The 23,816-nt window shown below is 36.8% G+C and overlaps 1 protein-coding gene and 1 pseudogene across 1 annotated transcript in view; one reads left to right on the plus strand and one right to left on the minus strand.

The window, feature by feature from the left end:
* LOC102733167 (arylacetamide deacetylase-like 2) overlaps positions 1-18,447 on the plus strand; it is a 34,565-nt gene extending 16,118 nt beyond the window's left edge. The window contains 2 exon segments of the mRNA XM_081811990.1: positions 17,041-17,558; positions 18,363-18,447. Coding sequence (XP_081668116.1) covers positions 17,041-17,558; positions 18,363-18,447 — 603 coding nt within the window.
* LOC102733968 (dynamin-3 pseudogene) lies at positions 2,065-6,992 on the minus strand (annotated as a pseudogene).
* Positions 18,448-23,816: the final 5,369 nt, after the last annotated feature.

Here is a 23,816-nt window from a genome sequence, read left to right on the forward strand (position 1 = left end):
ACAGTATATAGAAACACATTTGATTTTTACATTGACCTTTTATAATCATATCATTTTTTAAAAAAAAATCATATCCTTAAAAGTTTCACTTATAGATTCTAGTATTTTTTTGATAGTTTCTAGGATTTTCTACACAATCATGTCTTCCATGACTAGAGACAGTTTTAATTCTTTCTTTCCAATCTTTATAATTTTCTTAATTAGTGCACTGGCTAGGGCTTTCAGGATGATATTGAATATAATTGTCTTGCTCTGAATCTTAGGAGGAAATTGCTCAACATTTCACAAATAAATATGTTAACTTTTCATAGTTGGTTTTTATTGGTTGAGGAAGTCCTTTCTATTCCTAGTTTGCAGCTTTTATTGGTTGAGGAAATCCTTTCTGTTCCTAGTTTGCAGATAGTGTTTCCATAAATAGGTATTAAATTTGATAAATGTTTTTTTAAGATTTTATTTATTTATTTATTTATTTATTTATTTATTTATTTATTTATTTATTTATTTTAGAGAGATCGCCAGCAAGTGAGCAGGCGGGAGAGGGGCAGAGAAGGAGGGAGAAGGACAAGCAGACTCCGTGCTGAGGGTGAGCCACCCTGAAATCAGGACCTGAACTGAAACCAAGAGTTGGATGCTTAACTGACTGAGCCACTCAGGCACCCCAAATTTGCTAAATGTTTTTAATGCATCTGTTGAGATGACCATGTGATTTTTCTCCCTTTTTCTTTTTTTAAAAAATTTTTTATTGTTACGTTAATCACCATACATTACATCATTAGTTTTTGATGTAGTGTTCCATGATTCATTGTTTGTGCATAACACCCAGTGCTCCATGCAGAACGTGCCTTCTTTAATACCCACCACCAGGCTAACCCATCCCCCGAACCCCCTCCCCCTAGAACCCTCAGTTTGTTTCTCAGGGTCCATCGTCTCTCATGGTTCGTCTCCTCCGATTTCCCCCCCTTCATTCTTCCCCTCCTGCTATCTTCTTCTTTTTTTTTTCTTAACATATATTGCATTATTTGTTTCAGAGTTACAGATCTGTGAATTGTGCGAGTCTGTTGAATCACAGATCTGTATCCCTTTTTCTTTTAATGTGTTAAGTTACGTGAATTTGTTTTCAGATGTAAAATTATGCTTGCATTCCAGACATGAGCCTCACTTGGTCATGATGACTTAAATTTTTATATATTACTGGTTTCCATTTGCTAAAATTAAAGATTTGAGGGATTGATTTCTATTTTTTAAAAGTTCTTTGTCAGGTTTTGATATAACAGTTGTACTGGCCTCATTCAATCATTTGGGAAGCATTCCAACTTCTCTATTTTTTTTTTTTCAGAATACCGAATCATAAATTTATTTATTCTTTAAAGGAGAAGAATGGTGAGGATAATAGAAAGCTCATAGCTGAACTCAGAAATCGCAACACAAATTCCTCATTTGTTCAAATGACACTCAGTTTCTAAAAATCAAACTGTTAGAGGGCTGTTGAAGAGGGAGTAAGTCAGGTTGTTTCCAGTATGTGATTGTGGAGAAATCACACAAGTCAATTAGTCATCTGTGTTTCCTGAGCCCAAGTCTTCAAGGCTTGGCAGCTTCTTCATTCGTGGCACCAAAGCGTGATGTTAGGTATGCAAAGAGACACTCATAAGAATTGTGGGTTTGTCCTCACTCAAAATCCGTGGGAATGATTCAGGACACTGGCAGGGGCCCTTGTGGGCTGAGAGGGAACTTGTAGAGGTGCTCCAGTGCATTGCTGCTGTTGGGAAAAAGAGGTGAGGGGCCAGCTGGAATGGAACTGGGGGAGCTCCCCAGTGGGGCCGGGGTCTAGGAGCAGGATGACAGGAGCAGACCTTTGGCTGCTTGTGGGCCATGGGGGCCACAGGGGAGGAGCACTCAACGTCTGCCTCCTTTGGGTTGTGAGTCTCGGGGGGGGGGGGGTGAGCTACAGGACTGCTGTTTCAGGAGTCGTCCACAGGAAGCAGAGTTGGGGTGAAGGTGGTGACAGTGTTGATGTCATCGGTACTCACAAAGGCTTCTGTAAGAGTTTGGTACATTGGAAACATTTCATCTTGGTGATTCCTCCATCAGAGTGTTTTGGTCCTCTAAAGAATATAACTATGCTGAGAGCTCTGAAGTCACAAAATCTTTAACTTATTGGTTATAAGGTGCATTATCATTTTTGGAATTTGATGTCAACACATGTATGGATGGTAGACATGTAAGAGCTTACTCGGTTATGAATCGTCTTCATTTGACTCTCCACTTCTGGGTTTGTGGAAAGCTCTTCTGCTTGGTTATTCTCATTATTTGCAGTTAAAGGTTCATCAGGAGAAACCTCGGTTCTTATTAGAGCAGTCTTCCAGCTGCCTACATCCTCCTGTGAATCACACGCCAGCTCAAGAAAACAACGTTTGTAAACATTTTTCTGTTCTTTATTAAAGAATGCAAAGATGTGTTTGCTGGACATAAAGCTCTTGTCCACTTCTGAAATTTCCAGGTTGTCCAAGGGAAGTATATACTTCTTTTCTTTTTCCTTGTCATCTTTGTACGAGGACAAACTTTCAGTGGCCAGGACAAACCAGTATCCTTTAGAGCCTCCTTGCAGGATGCCAGTGATGTTGATGGCTACCTGCTCCTTGCAAATCACCTAATTTCTAGTTGTGTTTTTCTCATGAACTTGACTTCTCCTCTGCTAAGCATTTGCAAAGTTAATGAAATCTTCCTGCTTGGGGTTGATGTAGGAGACTTGGATGTCAATCAATAGCAGCCTGATGCTTTGTCTTGCCTTCTTGCTGTCAAACATGGTTAGCAACAATCCTTTCCATTTCTTTTCAGGGTCTGGGCAAGTTTGCCAGTTTGGGGGGTACACTTCTTGATAGTGTTGATTAATTTTTATGTTACCAAATCTACACTCTTCAAAGAAGGCCCTCTCAGCTTTGCAATTCATTTTTTGACTATTGCTTGGATTGCAATGTCTGGAATAAGCAACCCTGTTGTGATACAGTGTATGTTTTTGATTGCATAGGTTATTTCTCTTCACAATTCTTTCTCATTGAACTCCATCTTTACTATCTGAGAAGGAAAGCCTTCATAGAAAATACAATTGATGTTAGCACCCTTTGAGAGTTCCAGGGTATCTACTTGGTCCCCTGACCCCTTGATTCTCTTCTCAAAGTCCACAGCAAATTGTTGATCTACCTGTAACAATGCTTTCGTCTTCCTGGTAGGGTCTTCTGGCTTAATGTTATTGTAGGCTTCTACTTCATGTTCTGTGAAGAGCAACAAACTTATAGTTTGTTCCTGAGGTTTGGCAGAGTATCTCAAATGTGGTTGGTAAGTTGCTGATTAAGGGACTTCTGCAGGAATGGGGTCCCCACCAGATCAGCAATACGTTTGTAAGCTGGGTGTGAGAGAAGCAATTTCTTTTCTGTCAGTGTAGCAGCCTTAATGTCCTTCTTCATATTTATGTTCTTCTAGCTTCTGTTTATCATCCTCACGAAACCCCTGCGAAGAGGCAGCATCTTGTTCTCTAGGACATCCCTGACATCTGTTTCTTCATCCATAAGATCTAGTTTGGTGATGACTCCAGGGGTCCTCAGACCTTGAGGATCAACATCTTTAGCTAGCTTCAGTGATCTGAGTTTTTAAGATTGGTATTGGCTAGGGCAACAGCCAAAAATCCATTCTTCTGCATGATGAACTGCACAATTATTTCTCTGATTTGATACTCAATATCTGGTAGCTGATCTCCTGTGAGCACTTTAGTAACTCTAGGTGGGTTTATAACAGATTTAACACATGTGGGGAGTAGATTCATAAATTAATGAGTACGGAGGAAATGCCTGTATTCATTCTGGTCACCTGGGTGTGTAATAGAATGAACAGATTCATTCAATCTGTTTCTGCTTCAATTTCATGCTACATGCCATCAAAATCTGTAACTGTTTTTTCCTTTGTAGTGTAGAAATCTAGCATATTCTGCTTTGGAATAACAAGCTGCAGCACAAGAGGCCATCTCATTACAATGCCCAACCCTTGAGGGAGAAGGTCCTAGATTATCATGTTATTAAAAAAGGATATAACTCAGACACAGCCAGATGGGAGACATGCGTAGGGCAAGGTGTGGGAAAAGGGCTCAGAGCTCCAATGCCCTCTCCAGGTGTGCCATTCTTCCCAAATTTCCATGTGTTTGCAAACCCAGAATCTCCTTCATTTAAAAAAAAAAAATTTCCTTTTAAGTATGAAAATAAAATACTCAAGTTAGAGCACTTACAGGAGAAGTATATACACATATGTATTTATATTTTATATATATATATACACACATGCAAATATATATATATAGATACATACATATGAATGTGTACATATACATATGCATATATACTAATCTGTAATACGACATACACATACAAAGCCCTATTGTAGAGCCAGAATGGCAACAGTTAACAAAGCTTCACCTTTGATCTGCACCCTGGGCTTCCATTCAACCCAAGATGGTCCACTTTAATCCTCTTCATGTTTAGAGTTCTATATAAATTTTCTTAGTGGAAAAAAATAAAAGAGAATTTCATTACCAAAAAGAAAATGTACAAACCATTAGACTTGTTGATTCCTGAGGCCTCCTACAACCTGAAGTAATTTGCTGTGTATTTGAAATAATATACCAACTTATTTGAAAGATCTTGCTGGGATGGGGTGGGAAGTATGGTGGGGAATGAAAATTGGAGACTATCCCCTCTTTTACATTACTATATTCATTGCTATGCCAAGTCATATAGCAATCTAATCTTAAATTTTATCTAAAACTGGTTTTATGGATATAGAAATTCTGAAAATTGTCCAGTAATTACCCAATAACAATCAAGAAGCACCTTGCTACACCCGTAATTTCTGCTTGCATATTGTAATATTTCCCAGGCTTTGTAAATGAGGAAAGCTTTTGAAATGATGACAGATGTAGTCATAGAGATTCATCAAAATGTGAAGACCTATCTTACTGCTTTCCAGCAGGGCAATCCTAAATATTAACATAGTCACCAAAAACAGATGCAATTCTCAGTAAAATTTGTGGGGCAGTGTAAGTTGTTGTCTTGAAGTGAATTAAAATTTGACAATCATCCTTTTCCTTGAATTAGTTAATTATACAAGAACATAGTATCTGTTTAACTTTCTGATATACCTGATCAAAGAAATTGTTACAACTGAAAATACTATATCAGAACTCAATATGCTTAAATAACATAAAAAGGTGACTTCCTTTACCCTTTCTTGTTTATTTTTATGACTATATTTTAAGTTACTTATTCACAGTCTGCTAAACTTTCTCCATAAGTTATACTTTAATCAAAAAGTTTTATTCCCCATACTAGGTTTATTTTTTATCTGGGTCATCAAAATCAACTTTTACTTTGTAAGTATTATAAACCCATTTTTTCCCCCAAAGTCTCATGACCCTGTGTTTAATAGTATGTTATAGATTTATGGCCTGAAAAACTCAGTTTCAAAAGAATATATCACTGAGAGATCAATAGTGTTCTATACTCTGAGAAGACTTCAAAAGGATATATTAGATTTGTTTTTCCTGTGTGGATACAAAAAAAAAAAAATCATACAGAATTCACAAATAAAAAGATGTTCTCATAGATTAAGAAGTCAAATAAATTCTTCTGTAGTTTTCTTTTTTTAAATATTTTATTTGTCAGAGAGAGAGAGAGCACGAGCTGGGGGAGAAGCAGGCAGAGGGAGAGGGAGAAGCAGACTCCCCACTGAGCAAGGAGCCCGATGTGGGACTTGATCCCAGGACCCTGGGATCATGACCTGAGCCGAAGGCAGCCTCTTAACCGACTGAGCCACCCAGGCGTCCCTGTAATTTTCTTTTGTGGACTTTGTTTATTTTTCAATTATATTCTAATTATTGAAAAGAAAATGAATATATTTCCCCTATAATTCTGAGACTTTCTGGCAACATCATATAATGTGTCCTAAAATCACTAATGTTGCTGACCAATCACAATGATCTGGATAATCACTATAGTCAAGGAATCTTTTCTGGGCATAGTCCCTTAATTTTTAATTTAAAGGAACAAATATTGTTAAAAATTTAATCTCAGCATCTAAATGCAATTTCATGGTCAGCTCATCCAATTTTATTTTAAAGTAATTTATGCATTATTTTTATTTATTTATTTCATAAATGTCTTCTTAATTTTAGAAAATAATATGGATTGATTTGATATTTTGAAGTAATTACTAAATTCCATTCTTCTCAATTTTTAAAAACTATGTGTTTCCATATAGGTAATTTGAAAAGGGAGCCATACAGGCACCATGGTGGCATAGTTGGTTAAGTGTCTGACTCTTGGTTTCAGTTCAGGTCATGATCTTTGAGTCCTGAGACTGGGCCCTATGTCCGGCTCTGCATTCAGTGTGGACTCTGCTTGAGATTCTCTCTCCCTCCCCCTCTGCCCCTCCTGCTCATACTCTCTTAAATAAATAAATCTTTAAAAAAAGGAATATGTAATATTAGATATCTATATTTATTAAAGTTTATAGTTTTGGCATTTCTAAATATACCTTTCCTACTAATTTGTCTCATTTGTCATAAGGTGTCATGTGACCTTGTGATCCAATTTATAACAATATTTCTATGGCATCTCTACATCATATTTCTATGGCCATATATAGTCTTGTATGTTTGACACTTCTTTAAAAATATTTTTAAATTTTTCTTTACAAAATAGTCTTAATAGTAAATATTAATCAGAGACTGTAATTAATGATGATGCTTCAAAGAAAACTTGACAATCAGCACCCTTGGACCTGGGATATTTTTAGTAGTAGGTATACTAGTTTCTGCCATGTTTATTTCTATCTATGTAATCCCAACATCTCAGTGTCACACAGACTACCCGAAATCCATTGAAACAGATATACCTGTCCTCTGTTAACTTGAATTTTGCATCACCATTGCTCTGAGAGCCTCTATCCATCTATGCTAGCAGAATCAAGATGAATTGCAAAAGCCATTATGTAGTCTCAGGAGAGTCTTTGTCATCATTTGTTAGATCTCAAACTGAGTATCCCTCGCTTAAGAGTTAGAGAAATTCCTCCGTTCCTCTATTACCGGTCCCTTAACAATAGCTCTTTCTTTCCCTGTGTTGGTCAAGTGGAAGATATGTCTAGGAAAGGCAACTTGTCTTGGGATATACATCTTTATCTCAGGGAAAGAAATGTCTCAGTAAGTTTGCTAGATTAAATAAAAGATTGGCTAACTTTTTCAGGTCTGTAGAACTAAAAGGCCTTTATTAATAATGCAAGTTAAGTCTGAAATTCATCTGTCTTTGACATTATTACCTTTCAACATTTGAAAGCTATTTACCTGAGACACTGTAACAACGAAGTTGCCTTACTCTGGAGTTACAGATGGAGGTCAATTTGGTTGGTAAGAAAGTTGTTTTGCCTCAGCCTAACATCAGATATTCAACTATCATAATTTTTTTTTTTTTTTTGGATTTGGGTTGTTTTCCTCATCAGTGGGAAAAATAGTTTGAAATTATGTAATTAATTTGACACTGACTTACATGCTTACCTTTTGATGTGAACTCAAAAGATGAAGGATCTGTATCTGTTTCAGTGCTATAGAATTTTATTTTATTTTTTAAAGATTTTATTTATTTGACAGAGAGAGACACAGTAAGAGAAGGAACACAAGCAGGGGGAGTGGTAGAGGGAGAAGCAGGCCCCCCTGAGCAAGGAGCCCGATGTGGGGCTCGATCCCAGGACCCTGGGATCATGACCTGAGCCGAAGGCAGACGCTTAATGACTGAGCCACACAGGCACCCCCAATGCTATAGAATTTTAGATTCCAGTTGGTCCATGATTATGTTGAGGATGCTTTTAGTGAGGTATTATTTTCCTTAAGTAGCCAGACTTTTTATTTATCTATTTATTTTATTATTATTATTTTTAATAGGGAAGTTTAAGGGTAAGATATATATTTTTTTTATAAATTTTTTTTTTTTAAAGATTTTATTTATTTGACAGAGAGAAACAGCAAGAGAAGGAACACAAGCAAGGGGAGTGGGAGAGGGAGAAGGAGGTTTCCCGCTGAGCAGGGAGCCCGACGCAGGGCTCGATCCCAGGACCCTGGGATCATGACCTGAGTTGAAGGCAGACGCTTAACGACTGAGCCACCCAGGCGCCCTAAGGGTAAGATATATTTATGTTAGCCAGATATTTATGTTATGTGAAGAATTTCTACTTATCTCTCTGTCTCTGTTTCTCTTTCCCTGGTTTTCTTCTCTCCTCTAAGAGATCTCCAACTTGAAATTAGTTTTGATTCACAAGCTTAGTTATAAGTCTATTGTCTGTGAATTGAAACACATTTTATTAAAGAGATAATGGGCAAATGGCCACCAGATATGTTCTTCTTTTAAATCCTGTATTATCTCCAAAACCAACTGACAAATCCACCAACCAAACATCAAACAAAATTCCGCTATATATGTTTACATGTCTTCTCCCCTGTTTTTTTATGGTTAAAAACGGTATTTTAATTTCCATTTTTTATTACTAGTGAAGCTAATTTTTATGTGTTGATCATTTCTCTTCCTTTTTCTTTCTACCAGTTTGGATGGTCATCATTGAAATCTTTCTTTAGTTGCCTCTATAATTATTTTTTAATTTTTTTTAAATTTGAGCATAGTTGACACACAATGTTACATTAGTTGCAGGTGTACAACATAATAATTCAACTTCTCTATACATTGTGCTATGCTCACCACCAGTGTAGCTGCCATCTGTCACCATAAAACACTATTGCAATATCATTGACTATATTCCCTGTGCTGTGCCTTTTGTTCCTGTGACTTATTCATTCTATAACTAGAAGCCTGTATTTCTCAGGCTCAAAAGCATCCCACCACCTCTGCTGGATTACTTCCCTCCTACCTCCTGCCACCTCAGGAATCTTTATCTAGAAGTATTCTCTTCCTTTCCAGTATTTTCAAAATCTCAAACCTTATTTGCTCTTTTACTTCAGCATATAACCATATCTGGGCCTTCTCATCTCCAAATCAAAACAAAAAGAAACACAAAGTTGATGAGCCTTTCTTAATCCTTTATCCAACCTTCTGTTCTATCACAAGGCTTTCTTTTTGTACCCCGTTGAATTAAAAGCAAATTATGCTCCTCTTCTACATACTCTTAATGTATACCTTCCTCAGTTCATCACCTTTGTGTTCTCCCCCTGGCCATTTCTTCAACTTGCTGTGGCTAAATTTGTCAGGGATCTCATTATTTCTCTATTTAAGGGCATTTTTGTTATTGTTGTTCTTTTTTTTTTTTTTTTTAAAGATTTTTATTTATTTATTTGAGAGAGAGAGAATGAGAGACAGAGAGCACGAGAGGGAAGAGGGTCAGAGGGAGAAGCAGACGCCCCGCCAAGCAGGGAGCCCGATGCGGGACTCGATCCCGGGACTCCAGGATCACGACCTGAGCCGAAGGCAGTTGCTTAACCAACTGAGCCACCCAGGCGCCCTATTGTTGTTCTTTTTATATAACTTCCTTTTATCACTTAAAACTCTTTCTGGGTTTTGCCTTAGAATACTCCCTTTTTCCCATGAGGTCTGTAATAGCACTCTCTCTGTCTTCATCTTACTTCTCTTCCAACCAGTGTTATGTGAGACAAACTTTTGGTCTATACACTCTTTTTTTTTTTTTTAAAGATTTTATTTATTTATTTGAGAGAGAGAGAATGAGAGAGAGAGAACACATGAGAGGGGATAGGGTCAGAGGATGAAGCAGACTCCCTGCCGAGCAGGGAGCCCGATGCGGGACTCGATCCCGGGACTCCAGGATCACGACCTGAGCCGAAGGCAGTCGCTTAACCAACTGAGCCACCCAGGCGCCCTGGTCTGTACACTCTTTTACATCTGGTATCCCTTGAGGCTCAACCTTTGGTCTTCTGCCTTTTATGCTACTCTCTGCCTGGCCTTGTGGCTTCAGCTCTGATTGATCTGCTGAAGGCTCTTAAAGTTATGTCTCCCACTAAGGCCACGGTCATGAGCTCAAAACACATATATCCAGTTTTCCCCACCTGGATATTCTATAAGCTCTAGAAACTCCCACAGGCAAACCTCCTCTATATTACCCGAAGCAGTTTTACACAGTTACAGTATAGTGATTATTCTATTATTTGTTGCATGTGCATTTTCCCAACTAGACTCTTAAGTATTTTGGAATCTGGAAACAACAATTTTTTTTAAATCATTATGTATCCAAACCCTGACATCATACCTGTCCTCTTCCTGCCTTCTTCCTCTACCCTTCAGAATACTCCAAGATTTGACTTTTCCTTCTCTTCAGCCTGTTTTACCTGCTTAGCAGCTTCCTGTAATCTGTCCCATTGTGTAACAGAGCACAGTCTTACAGATTATCTTCAACATGTTTTTGTGGGAAAAATTTAGAGATTAAATAAAGACACTGGTTCTGCACATGGCTGAAATGAGCAGTAACTGATTATTCGTCTTTGGAATCAAGTTGATTTTGCTATTTGCCTGAGAAGAGCATGAGTGGATTCATTTTTGTCCCCTCCCTATTTATGCACTCTTTGTTTCTTTGAATCTTACCCCCCCCTCCCAAAAGAAAGAAGTTCATAGATATTACATCAGAAGAAAGTATGGTGGACAGTGATGTTAGACAATTTAGCAGGGGCAAATCATACAAGGGCCTTTTGAATTTTTTTTTTTTTAACTTGACTCCAGGGGCATTGTGAAGTCATAGAAAAATTTTAATCACATTTGTATTTTAAAAAATACTGTTGTTTGACTTATTTCACTTAGCGTAATACTCTCTAGGTCCATCCACATCATTGCAAATTGCAAGATTTCATTTTTTTTTTTATGGCTGAGTATTCCATTATACATATGATTTCACTCATATGTGGAATTGAAGAAACAAAACAAAACCATCATAAGAAAAAAAAAAGAGGCAAACCAAGAAAAAGACTCTTAACTATAAAGTGCTAACTGATGGTTACCAGGGTAGAGGTGGTGGTGGAGAGAATGGGTTAAATCTGTGGTGGCGATTAAGGAGTGCCCTTGTTGTGTTGAGCACCAGGTGTTGTAGGGAAGTGTTGAATCACTATATTGTACACCTGAAACTAACATTACACTGTGTGTTAACTAACTGGAATTTAAGTAAAAACTTAAAAAAAATACTGTTGCAAAATGGAGAGTAGTGTAGAAGGTGGGAGAGAGTAGGAAGGAGAACATGGGAAAGAATTGCAATACACTGATGACCAAAGACAGTATTGTGGATTAGGATAGTGACAACGGGAATGGAGAATAGTGGCTAGATTGGTGAAATAAAAAGAGGTGAAATTGACAGGCCTGGGGAACTATTGGATTTGGGGGATAATGAATAAAAAGTCAAGTATGGTTGATGGGAAGTGGGTTTGAATGTTTTATGATGTATACAAGAAGAAATTCAATGTAAAACACTACCCAGAATGTCTTGCTTGTAGCAAATGCTCATAGAGTATTAGCAATCATGATTTCTTAAAAAGTAGATAGATTCTGATATAAAATGAACTTTGGGAGCTATGCTTGTGTTTAAAAGTGGAGGTGGGGCTGGTCAAAAAATGTCTACTCAAAAAAAAATAAGAGAAATGAAAATAGAAGAGAATTAGGTAACAGGTCAGATTAAGCAAGTGACTGAAACAGTGAAAAGAAGAAGCTTATGGCAATGCTCCTCTATTGTATAGTACTACTTAAATAGGGTTGGGGAGAGGGTATGTTTTTTCGAAGACTTCTGTGGTCTGAGCCATGGGTTTGCACAAGAGTTATTACAACTTTTGTCCAGATAAGACACCACTGGTTCACCCTCAAACAAAAATGGAGCTAAGCCAATATTTCCTATGGTTTGGTCAGTGGAAGATCAAAAAACATTTCCTTTCTTTCTTTCTTTCTTTTTTTTTTTTTTTTAAAGATTTTATCTATTTATTTGAGAGAGAGAAAGCGTGCATAAGCGGGGTAAGGGCAGAGGGAGAAGGAGAAGCAGAATCCCTGCTGAGCAGGGACCCAGGCTTGGGGCTCAATCCCAGGACTCCGGGATCATGACCTGAGCTGAAGGCAGACACTTAACCGACTGAGCAACTTAGGCGCCCCCAAGAAACATTTTCTGAAGCGTTTCAAGGATAAGCTGTTGGATTTCTATTACATTTGTCTCCATGACAATAAGAAGGATAGCTATCATTTACTGAGTGCTTACCAAATGCCCAGAACCATACTATAAATGCTTTATCTCACCCGCACAAAACTGATATGCCATATTACTAATTTATATCAATTTTAGAGATCAGGAAATGGAGGCCTTACAAAGTTAAATGTCTTGTCCGAGGTCATAGAGTTAATATAAATCCAGAATTCAAACTTGGATATGAAAAGCTTAACCACTGAGCAATACTGATTTCAGGCCCTTCTTCCCCAGTTACTAGGTTTGTACCTGGACATGGTATCTCATGAATCCAGCACTGTTGAGTCATATACTCTTTTTCACTGTCCTACTTTTAGGACATAAAATGGGAAGTGCGATTTTCAAGGAAGGAATAAGGAGCAGGAAAGAACAGGATAAATCCTTAAGGAGGAGAACAAGTTGATCATCTTGGGCTTTTTGAAGGGCCCTTTCTTTGTCCATTTGGGCTGCTATCACATAATAGCAGGTACTGGGTGGCTTATAAACAACAGAAATTTATTTCTCACTGTTCTGGAGGCTGGAAGTCTGACATCAGGGTGTCAGTATGGTCTGGTGAGGGTCCTCTTCCAGGATGCAAGCTTCTCATTATATCCTCATGTGGTGGAAGGAGAAAGCTAGCTCTCTGGGCCCTCTTTCGTAAGGGTATTCATCCCATTCAGGAATGTTACACTCTGGTGACCTAATCACCTCCCAAACACTCCACTGACTAATACCATCATCTTGGTCATTAGATTTTCAACATATGAATTTGGAGCAACATAAATGTTCAGACTATAGAAGGCTCCATGTGGGAGTTCTCCAGCTTCCAGTGTAGTTGGAACATGCACCCTAGGATGAGGCCAAAAGGCCTCTTATATTGGAATTCCTTCATGATGGTTCAGAGTTCACCCAAATATGCACTGGCTATCTGTAAATTGGTGAAATTGGGTGTGGTGTGGAGTGGGGTGGTCAATGAAAAGGAAAATTAGTGGGAGTTACAATTCTAGTTGCTATGAAGCTGGGATTCCTGGGTTGAAAATAGTAGATCTGCTAAGTGTGATGAATAAGACTTAGCACTAGTTATGTAGGAATTCTACATATAAGTTAATTTTTGTATACATCTATACTTCTGTGGATGACAGTCAATGGATAAGTTGCTGTGGATGTGCAGAACTTAGATAACACACATCCAAACCAGGGGGCTAGATGGTAGGGACCCTTCGAACCAGTGACTGGTTTGAGAGGGGCAGTGGATAATGAGGGACTCAAGGCAGGGACTGTAGTATATAGGCCCTTGGCAGGCAAAACCTACCTCTCTCTAGGAAAGCACCATACCCCAACAGATGGTCTTGGGACATCCGGGGAATGGGAGAGGATCCAGTAATGCTTCAGACTGTCTGGAGCAGGCTTTATGTCAGGCACAGGTATCCATGACGGACAACGACTTTGAATGGGCTTCAAAGCAGTGGAGTCAGTAGACTGATACAGGCCTCTCTGTGCAGGACATAAAGTCATGAAGCATCTTTTCTCTGACTTTGCTATCAGCCTCAGCCACCATTCCCAACTCATGGGGGTTGGTTGTAAACAAAGGAATTAATGTAGGAGTGAAAATAGTTCTGACCCTCATGTCACTCCAAGCTTTTTAGCATGACACGGAAGCCTTTTATGAACTGGTTCCAGATTCATTCTCAAATATGTAGATTTAGGAGACCAATCTTTACCATGGTGTGGATAAACTACTCTCATGATAACAATAATATAGTGGCATGACTTGAAAAACCAGTTAGAGATTCAAATTACATGGTTTAATAAAAGAGGAGCAGAGGGAATAGTTTATATGCGAGAATTCTATTTTTAGATTTCATGAATTTAGGATTAATGTTACTTAATTATAAAAGGGAAGTTCAAATGCCTCATATCCATTGTGTTCTCATTGAAATAATGTTAATTATTGAAAAGGATTAAGAATAAGAATGTACTTTGTTGAACATATTCCATAGCCTTTTACTGGGTTACCCAAAGGTCTTTATTATACTGAAAAATAAGAAAAATTTAAATGACAACTCAAGAACAGTTACCAGTGTTTAAACTTCAAGGATATTATAACAAGCAAGGTGTGTTACCTCAAATTTTTTTTTGACTTTGTATTTTCATTCTTGTTCTTTTCAGAGTAATAATGTCCCGAGATAAATAAATGTCTTATACATTTTTGGCAGTCAGGTACATATGAGTTGCCCATGAAATGAGAAATACATATCCATTCATGTGATAGTCACATTTATATTATAGGATGGTCCACTCAGGGCTTCCAGTAGTAATGTTTATGGATCAATATTAATGCGTATTTGGACCTTTGTGCTCTGATTAGCTAGCTGTTTTTGAGTCTATGTGGGTCTAGAAGGAAAGAACAAAGCTATAGATAATTCAATAATTCAGTGTTACTGTTGGGACCTATTTGTTATATGTCTCTTACTGCTTCTTACATCCTGTGATTTCTGGTTTAACGATAGCGTCCTCTTAAGAGCATTATAAACTGAGCAGCAATATTGATTTATTCATTTCTCTACTTTTTTTAATGCTCAACTGAACACTTCATTATCTGAGAAGTAAAGGTACTCACATGCATAATCACACATACATATTTATAAATATATATAGAATGTGTAGAAAACATCTGAGAAGATTTGTACCGGACTGATAACATAGTTGTTAAAACTAGGGCAAAACTGCCAGACTTGGAGGATCTGACCAGCAGGTTCTCTTCCAATATTGCGAAGGGGGTTAACTTTGAAATGAGCTTCAAAGGATGACCGAGAAATAGGAAGATGCATTGAATGACCAAGCAACAAATGATGTAATAGGGACCTAGAGGTGGTAAGTAGTGACACATTTGTGGGAAAATAATTTATTTCATCTGACATTCCAGAAAGGGCAGTTAGGGCCAGATCAGGATGTTGGTGGGTTCCTTTTGCCCTATCCCTGTGTTTGTGGTGCAGCTTGTTTCTTTGTCTAGGTTTAGGATTTTGGCAGTGGGATGTTGATGGTGAACTTTTGCTCAATAAATCATCTACCTGAGGGCACTTGGAAAAGATTTGGGAGTTTCTGTCAGGGAATATTGTTTTGGCTCATTTTCATTCTAACCTTGTGAAGCCTCCAGCACCTTCAGAGAGCATCATGGAGGTGGTGGGATACTATTTCCCTTTCTGAGGTACCTCTTGGATTTCAGTTTATTCCATCCTTTGGGTTCATCCAGCCACTGTGGTGAAAGATTGACTTATAGGTACATCCTCCAGGCCTGAGCTTTTCACTTGGGGCAGTAGCAGGTTTTTTCATTTGTCTAGATGTCATTGTCTCAGATGCGATGCTCTAGCTAAGACACTTGCTCCTTGGAGATTATTTTGAGGTTCTCTCCTACGGTCCACAGGGTCATAGGTGAACCTCAGGACACCCTTCACTTCTGGAAAGAAAAAAGGGCTCCTTATCAAATATTTCACATTTTTCTCCTTGCACGTCAAACTGTAAGTATCAACAAATTTTTTTTTTTAAAATAATTTCATCCCTTTGTTTTCCAAATATCACCGTTCTTTCGGAAAGTAAGTTACCTATCAATTGGCTTTTTTTTCTTTTTCTTTTTGTCTCTCTACTTTTACATTTTATTTATTTATTTATTTATTCATTCATTTTTATTATGTTCAATTAGCCAACATACAGTACATCATTTTGTGTACTTTTACATTTAAATGTGTTTCTTAAAATTTATAGTATGATGTTGGGAACTTGCTTAATAGCCAAATAATATTATTTTAAACTTTAAAATATTTTCATTTTAATATTAATATTTTAATTTTTAAACTTTAAGATAAAATATTATTTTAATAACTGCATGTATTTCTTCCATTCATTGTGGTTGTTTTCAGCCAAGAATTTTTACAAATTTATATATACTGTCAATTTCCCTCGGGAATATACTATTCAGGTTATTTGCATTGGTGATTTTTGACAAAAGCATCATTATATGTATGTATCTCCCTCTCCCCGTCTCTCTCTTTTTTTCCCCTTTGCCCACTGTACTGAACTCATTTTATGCACCAAGCCAATTGATGATAAACCATCAACTTGCTAAAGCAAATCTAGCAGGGTTTGTGCGACTAGTGGTTATGAAGCCAGGTTGCTGTTCCTCCTGTCACTGCCTCAGATTGAGGAGCTCACTGTGTCTGTTGCTCCCAGTCTCTCAGATTGCTCTTGGGTACAGCCCAATTGTGCCTCACCTCCTGCCATATGTCTGTTTTTTAAAAAAATTATAGATATATAATTGACATATACCATTATGTTAGTTTCAGATGTACAGTATGATAATTTGATATATGTATATATTGCAAACTGACAGCACAATAAATCTAGTTGACATCTACCACCACACATGACTACAAATTGTTTTTCTTGTGATGCGAACTTTTAAGATTCACTATCTTAGCAACATGCAAATATACAATATAGTATTATTGAAGTATAGTCACCATGCTGTCATTACATCCCCATGACTTATTTTATGACTGGGAGTGTGTATCTCTCTTTCTCCCTTTCTCACACACACAAACAATATTTTTAAAACTTTACTGTTGAAATGAGCTTGACCCTTTTTCCTGCCACTGGAAGACATTATAAATATTGTGAAAATAATTATAATATCGCATCAATTTTGTAGATTTGTTTATCACACGATTGCTTAAATTATTAGAATTCAATCTCTTCCTCCTGGTGTTTTGGAAGTCTTTGCTTATAAGACATCTTATGTTTTTTCAGGTGCAGAATGATCTTGAATTTTAACATAAAGTCAAGATACAAGCTTTACTTTACCCTAGCTTACAGCTAATTGATTCCTATGTGTCATCTTACCAAGAAAATGAGAATGGTATAGTTCTAACAAGGGACTTAGCCATAAAACTCATCAGTTTATATTTCAACAAGAATGAAGCATTTCTCCAGGCAATGAGAAAAAATGAACATATGCCTCTGGGATCAAGACATCTGTTTAAGTTTGCTAACTGGAGTACTCTCTTACCTGAGAAGTTTAGAAAGGGTTATGTTTATACTGAACCAATTTTTGGAAGACACAATTATTCATTTCCAGCACTTATGGATATCAGAGCTTCACCCTTGTTAGCCAAAGATTCCTGGTTACAGAATTTGCCACCAACCTATATTCTTACTTGTCAATATGATCTTTTGAAGGCTGATAGATTTATGTATGTTTCAAGACTTCGAAATGTTGGAGTTCAAGTTACTCATGACCATATTGAGAATGGAATCCATGGAGCTTTATCATTCATGGCATTATATCAAACCTACATTTTTCAGCAGACAATTAAAAATGACAATTTCAACAGTCCACAAACTCATACATATTTTTCATATTTTTTTAATGTAGAAAGAAAGTAAGTATGTTCAAAGAGCTGTTTTTCTTCAGCTCAACACCTAAAGGTAAAAAAAACATCTGTGACTATCACAAATGAGAACAAAATGAATGTCATTGGAGTCAGTTATATTTCTCCTTTGAGGTTTATAAAATCTGTATGGAAAGTTGATCTTATAACAAATTATATTGTTATATTTCTGATTTAATTTCCTTTAAATTCCTTTAAAATATATTTTTAAGTTGTTGTAAAAAAATTTTTTTTGTGATACTGAATCTGATTCCAGTTCTTGTTCATCATTTAGTATACTGGCCACCAGTTCTAATCAGGGAGAAAAAAAAAACTCTTAGAAAACTCTACATTATGATAGCACATTCAGCAAAAATAACTGATAGGCAAGCAAACCATAAAAGGTGCATCTTTCCAGAAAGCACATTTTGTTGATTGTTCATTGAATATTTCTCATAGTGATTCTTGATGAAAGCCTCTTTCAATCTTGTGAGCATGAGTGTGTAGTCTCACTAGCATGCAGTTTCATATCCTTGGACAGGAAGGCTGGCTCACAGCTAGAGAAAAGTTCAAAGCATTTAATTCCTGAAAAGCCTTACATTCCAGAGTAGGAAAGCACTTTTCCTTTATTTTTTTAATTTTAATTTTTATTATTTGGTACTTAAGAATGTGGCAGAAATGTGTGCTAAGGTAGCCCAGTCAATCATTCATGGCATCATCAATGTATTTACATCTAGGTTTCAGGATAAGAGATATGTATATTAGTTGGCTGGAAAATAATTTATAAATAGAGTATATGTAAAATATATATGGCCATCAGGCAATGGATTGTAATTTGTGATATTTTGTAGTTGTAGTGCAAAGAACAATGTCATTTGTGTTCTCTGAATCTAGATTTAAATCAGTTATAACAGTTACTATATGTCCTCGAACTAGTTAATTTTTCTGATTCACAGAACCTGCAGGTGTAAAATGCATTTAATCCCTTCATTTATAGTTGATTATAATTATGTTGGTCCCGTTAGGGACCGATCCCTATTAAAGTTGAGAAATAAGAATGGTTACTGGCAAATTAGAGAAGATAGTTTCCAGGCAGGCACAGACATTTTGCAAAAGCCACTGCTAGACAGACTTCCTTTGCAATTTCTGACACTGGGCTCTTGACTACCCAGTGAATTTATGTAGCTTTGATTACTGTTGACATGCTACAAGGTTAGATTCACTGGGCCATACTCCCAAAATTGGTTGCCTTTTATGTGGTGGTATTGGAGCACTGTGATAAAGCTATCAAGATTGGAAACATCCAGGGTACCTGGGTGGCTCAGTCGGCTAAGTGTCCAACTCTTGGTTTTGGCTCAGGTCATGATCACATGGGTCGTAGGATTGGTGGGGAGTCCACTTGAAGATTCTCTCCCTCTGTTTCTCCCCCCACTTGCTCTCTCTCTCTCTCTCTCTCTCAAATAAATAAATAAATAAATAAATCTTTAAAAAAAGATTGGAAACATCCAAGCAAAAGTCATGTACTCTAATTTATTTATTTTTTTTGCCTTTCCTAGAATATCATACAAATGGAATCATATAGTAGCCATTAAATTCCTTTTTATTTTAAACTTTTTCCTAATTTTCAGGCTGTATTTCCCCTATGACATTTTCCATATTTTCTCTCCCTTGTGTTGATTCTTGTCTAGTCTTTATTTTAAAAAAATTTTTTTTAAAGATTTTATTTATTTGAAAGAGAGAGAGGGAGAGAGAACACAAGCAAGGGGAGGGGTAGAGGGAGAAGAGAGGCAGACTCCCCGCCGAGCAGGGAGCCCAACACAGAGCTCCATCCCAGGACCCTGGGATCATGACCTGAGCCAAAGGCAGACTCTTGTACAGTCACTGATGCTGCACAGGACTTGCAGTTGTCGGTGGATTGTTCTGACCATTCATACCTGTAGGTTTGTATGGATACTTTATATTCTGGCTCATATTTTGCTTCATAGTATATTGTCCATAGATTTTTGTTTTATTATCTGAATTTCTGTGTGGATTCTCATGGGGGAGATTTGGGGATTTCCAAAAATTAAGGACCCATAGTGGAAGATTTGAGCCCATCTTTTTTCAGTAAATGATAGAAAAAAACAGACAAGAAATTAATAAGTAGACAAGATTTTAACAACATAATTAATAAAAATGGTTTAATTAACACACATTGAACTCAGTAGCAAATAATGTCATAATACACATTCTTTTCAAGTACACATTGAACATTAAAAAATCTTCTTGGCCATTAAGCAATTATTGTCAAATTTCAAATGATGTAGAGCATATCCTCTGATTACAATGGAATTAGGCTAGAAGTTAATAGCAACATAATAATTTGAAAATCCCCATCAGTTTGAAAGTAATAACTATATTACTAAATAACTTAGAGTTAAAAACTATTATAGAAATTAGAACACATTTTGAAATTGAAAGATAATGAAAACACATACATATCATGACTTGTGAGATGCAGGTAAAGCTGGTCTCAGAAGGGAATGAATAATATACATTATAATTTCTAATGTATGTGTTACAAAAGAAGCAAGGTCAATTATCAGTTAGTTAAATGATCCACCTGATGAAACTTTCAGCTTGCATCTCACATAATCCCCTCTGCTTTTCACAGTCCGTCATCAAAATACCTTAAAGCCTCACAGTCACGTCAGACTGTCACACCCATGGAATTGTGCCAAATGACCATCCTGGCCATTACTTGTGTCTGGCCTCCATTTTGGCTGTGCAGATTTCTCTCAGTAGCTGTAGCACTTTAATTGTTTGTGTAGAGAATATGAATCTTATTTCAGAAGTTACATTTTAAAAAATATTTATTTTTCTTTTTCTTTGGGAGCTGGGAGGAATAGTCTGGCTGAGCACGGGGGCTTTTGGGTTGGGAGAGACCCCTGAAAGCATGGAAGGCCTTAGATGGACTCTCTGGCTTACACTTATTACAGATTGCCCATGCCCTTCAAGAGTGAATTAATTTCTTTATCTTCTCTCTCTTTTGAAAGCCTTTATAATAAAACACCATGAATTCACTACTATGTCCACTTCAACTGAATATTACCAATATGTTTTATCTCCCTATATATTTCTCCTATCCAGTCTCTGTTTCTCTTAAGAAAAATTAAAATTCTGATTTGGGGGTATGCAATTCTCTTTTTCTTTTATTAAAAATATTTTTTAGATGTGTGTAAGTGGTCCTAAGCAATGTGTTTAGTTTTGCTTGTTTTAGGGGCAAAATACGGAATTATACTTTATGTAATCTTTTGAGACATGACTTTCACTCAATCATTAGCCATAGATGTTGCATGGAATGTAACCTTATTCATTTTCACCAATGCATGAAATGTTCTATTATGAGAATATGTCACAATTTATTTAACCATTCTCTTGTTTTGGAGTATTTAGGTTTTTCCCAGGTTTTTGTTTTGTTTTTGTGGGGGTTTTTGGGTGTTATTTTGCTATTACAAAATATGCTGTTATAAATACGCTTTTCTAGGGCTCCAGGCGCACATATGTAAGAATTTTTCTCAGAAACACACACATACACCCATATATATATATGTACCTGAGATATATATTCTACTACATCTTTCCCAGTAATTTGATTTGTTAAACTTCTTCATTTTTGCCAGTTAAATTTGTGTGACATAGTATTTTATTTTTGTTTTAGTTTCATTTCTCTAAATACTAATGAGTTTGGTTATCTATCTGCGCTTGGTGGTCTTAAGTGTTTCTCTTTCATGCGGTGCATATTCAAGTGTTTTGCTTGTTTTTCCATTGCTAATTTTTTTCTAATTAATTTGTGCAATGCACATTTTCTATATACAGATGCATATGCATATAGAGAATTCTGAATTTTTTTGTTGGGGTAGGAAGTATAGAGAATGTTTGCTTACATAGTGTCTGGGGTTGCTCTGGTTCATCCAGGTAGAAGGCCTAACACTTGTGTATACCAATCTGGAAATCAGAAATATTTCAGTGAAAGCTCTTTGAGAAGAGCAGCAAGATAAAGGTGACTAGTAGGCTCTTCTAGATTTAACCAATGTTTTCTTTCCTATCCCAGCTTCAGAAGAAATTCAGACATAATTTGCCTTCACTTGGATGGTACTCCAATATCTGTTTATTATCTTCCTTCAGGGATGTCTGACCCCTCTCAAATGCTGTCACTACTATTGTTAGGCACAATTTTGACCTGGTGAATATTAAGAGGAAGGTAATTTATTATAGTAGCATATCAGGATAATTTCTCTCTGGGGAGAAAGCCAAAGATTATATTGATTCACATGATTAGCTGAAGATAGTTAATCAAAATAGATAAAATACAGGAACTAACCTAATCAATAAATTTTCTAAGAATAGCCTGATTCAGGAACTTGAGATACATTTCATGGATGTATGGAACAAAATAGTCTCTGCTGGATGAACATTAAGAAATAAACACAGTCCCTGTAGGCTATTTGGATATTGCTAGATGTATATACCAACATAGGCACCCTGTTAACTCCTATACATTGAAATAATGAATTTGGCCAGGGTCTGGAACAAAATCTGGTCTGCACGCAGGATTTTGGAGGTGGTCACTAGACACTTGCAGATAAAATCAAGCACTGCCACCCAGTGGTGTCTTTGGGATTCCGGATTCAAAATGTATTTGAGGCAGAGGCAACATACTATGTTTTTGAAAAAGTGTTAGTCTATTATTAGGCCCTGTTGTGAACATCTTCCATTACAGAAGTTCAGTAGATAATCTTAAGGGCTGAGATACCTTTTATGTAATATGTAGTGTCAGAGAGACATCCTTTTTGATACATGGAAATTACATATACAGGACATATCTGGAGATGTATAGGGATGGGATTAAGTCCTCTTGCTATTTGTTTCCTATTTGTCACATTTGCTTTTCTCCCACCATTTTCCTTTTTTTAAAATTATTTCAGTATTTTTATAATTTAATTGTTTTCTCCACTGTTGGGTTATGAGATATACCTCTTGGTTTTATTATTTTTAATGGTTGCTTTAGAATTTACAATGTGCATCTTTATGTTATCACATCTAACTTTAAATAATGTACTACTTCATATAAGTAGGAAGAACTTTCCAACGGTTTACTGCCATTTGCTCTCTCCCATCTTCTTGGTTATTGTTGCCATATATTTCAATGCTATATGTTATGAAACCAAAATTATAGTAATAATTTTTTAAATTGTTGATTATCTTTTGAAGCATTTTTAAGATGAGAAAAAACATCTGTATTGACCCAAATGATTATCTTTCTGTAAATCTTCATTCCTTCATATAGATAAAAGTTATCTTCTTTTTTCTTTCTGAAGCACTGCTTTTTTTTAATAATTTTTTTTAATATGTTAGTCACCGTACAGTATATCATTAGTTTTTGATGTAGTGTTCCATGATTCATTGTTTACATATAATACCCAGTGTTCCATGTAATACGTGCCCTCCTTAATACCCATCACTGGGCTAACCCATCCCCCCCACCTCCCACCCCTCTAAAACCCTCAGTTTGATTCCCGGAGTCCAGAGTCTCTCATGGCTCATCTCCCCCTCCAACTCCCCCCTCTTCATTTTTCCCTTCCTTCTCCTAATGTCCTCCATGTTATTCCTTATGTTCCACAAATAAGTGAAACCATATGATAATTGTCTTTCTCTGTTTGACTTATTTCACATAGCTTAATCTCCTCCAGTTCCATCCATGTTGATGCAAATGTTGGGTATTCATCCTTTCTGGCAGCTGAGTAATATTCCATTGTATATATGGACTACATCTTCTTTATCCATTCATCTGTTGAAGGGCATCTTGGCTCTTTCCACAGGTTGGCTATTGCGGACATTGCTGCTATGAACATTGGGGTGCATATGGCCCTTCTTTTCACTACATCTGTGTCTTTGGGGTAAATACCCAGTAGTGCAATTGCTGAGTCATAGGGTAGCTCTATTTTTAACTTTTTGAGGCACCTCCACACTGTTTTCCAAAGTGGCTGTACCAACTTGCATTCCCACCAACAGTGTAAGAGGGTTCCCCTTTCTCCACAACCTCTCCAACATCTGTTGTTTCTTGCCTTGTCAATTTTTGCCATTCTAACTGGTGTAATGTGGTATCTCAGTGTG

Source organism: Leptonychotes weddellii, chromosome 1 (assembly GCF_054177405.1).
Source record: "Leptonychotes weddellii isolate Sample4059 chromosome 1, ASM5417740v2, whole genome shotgun sequence".
NCBI lineage: Eukaryota > Metazoa > Chordata > Mammalia > Carnivora > Phocidae > Leptonychotes > Leptonychotes weddellii.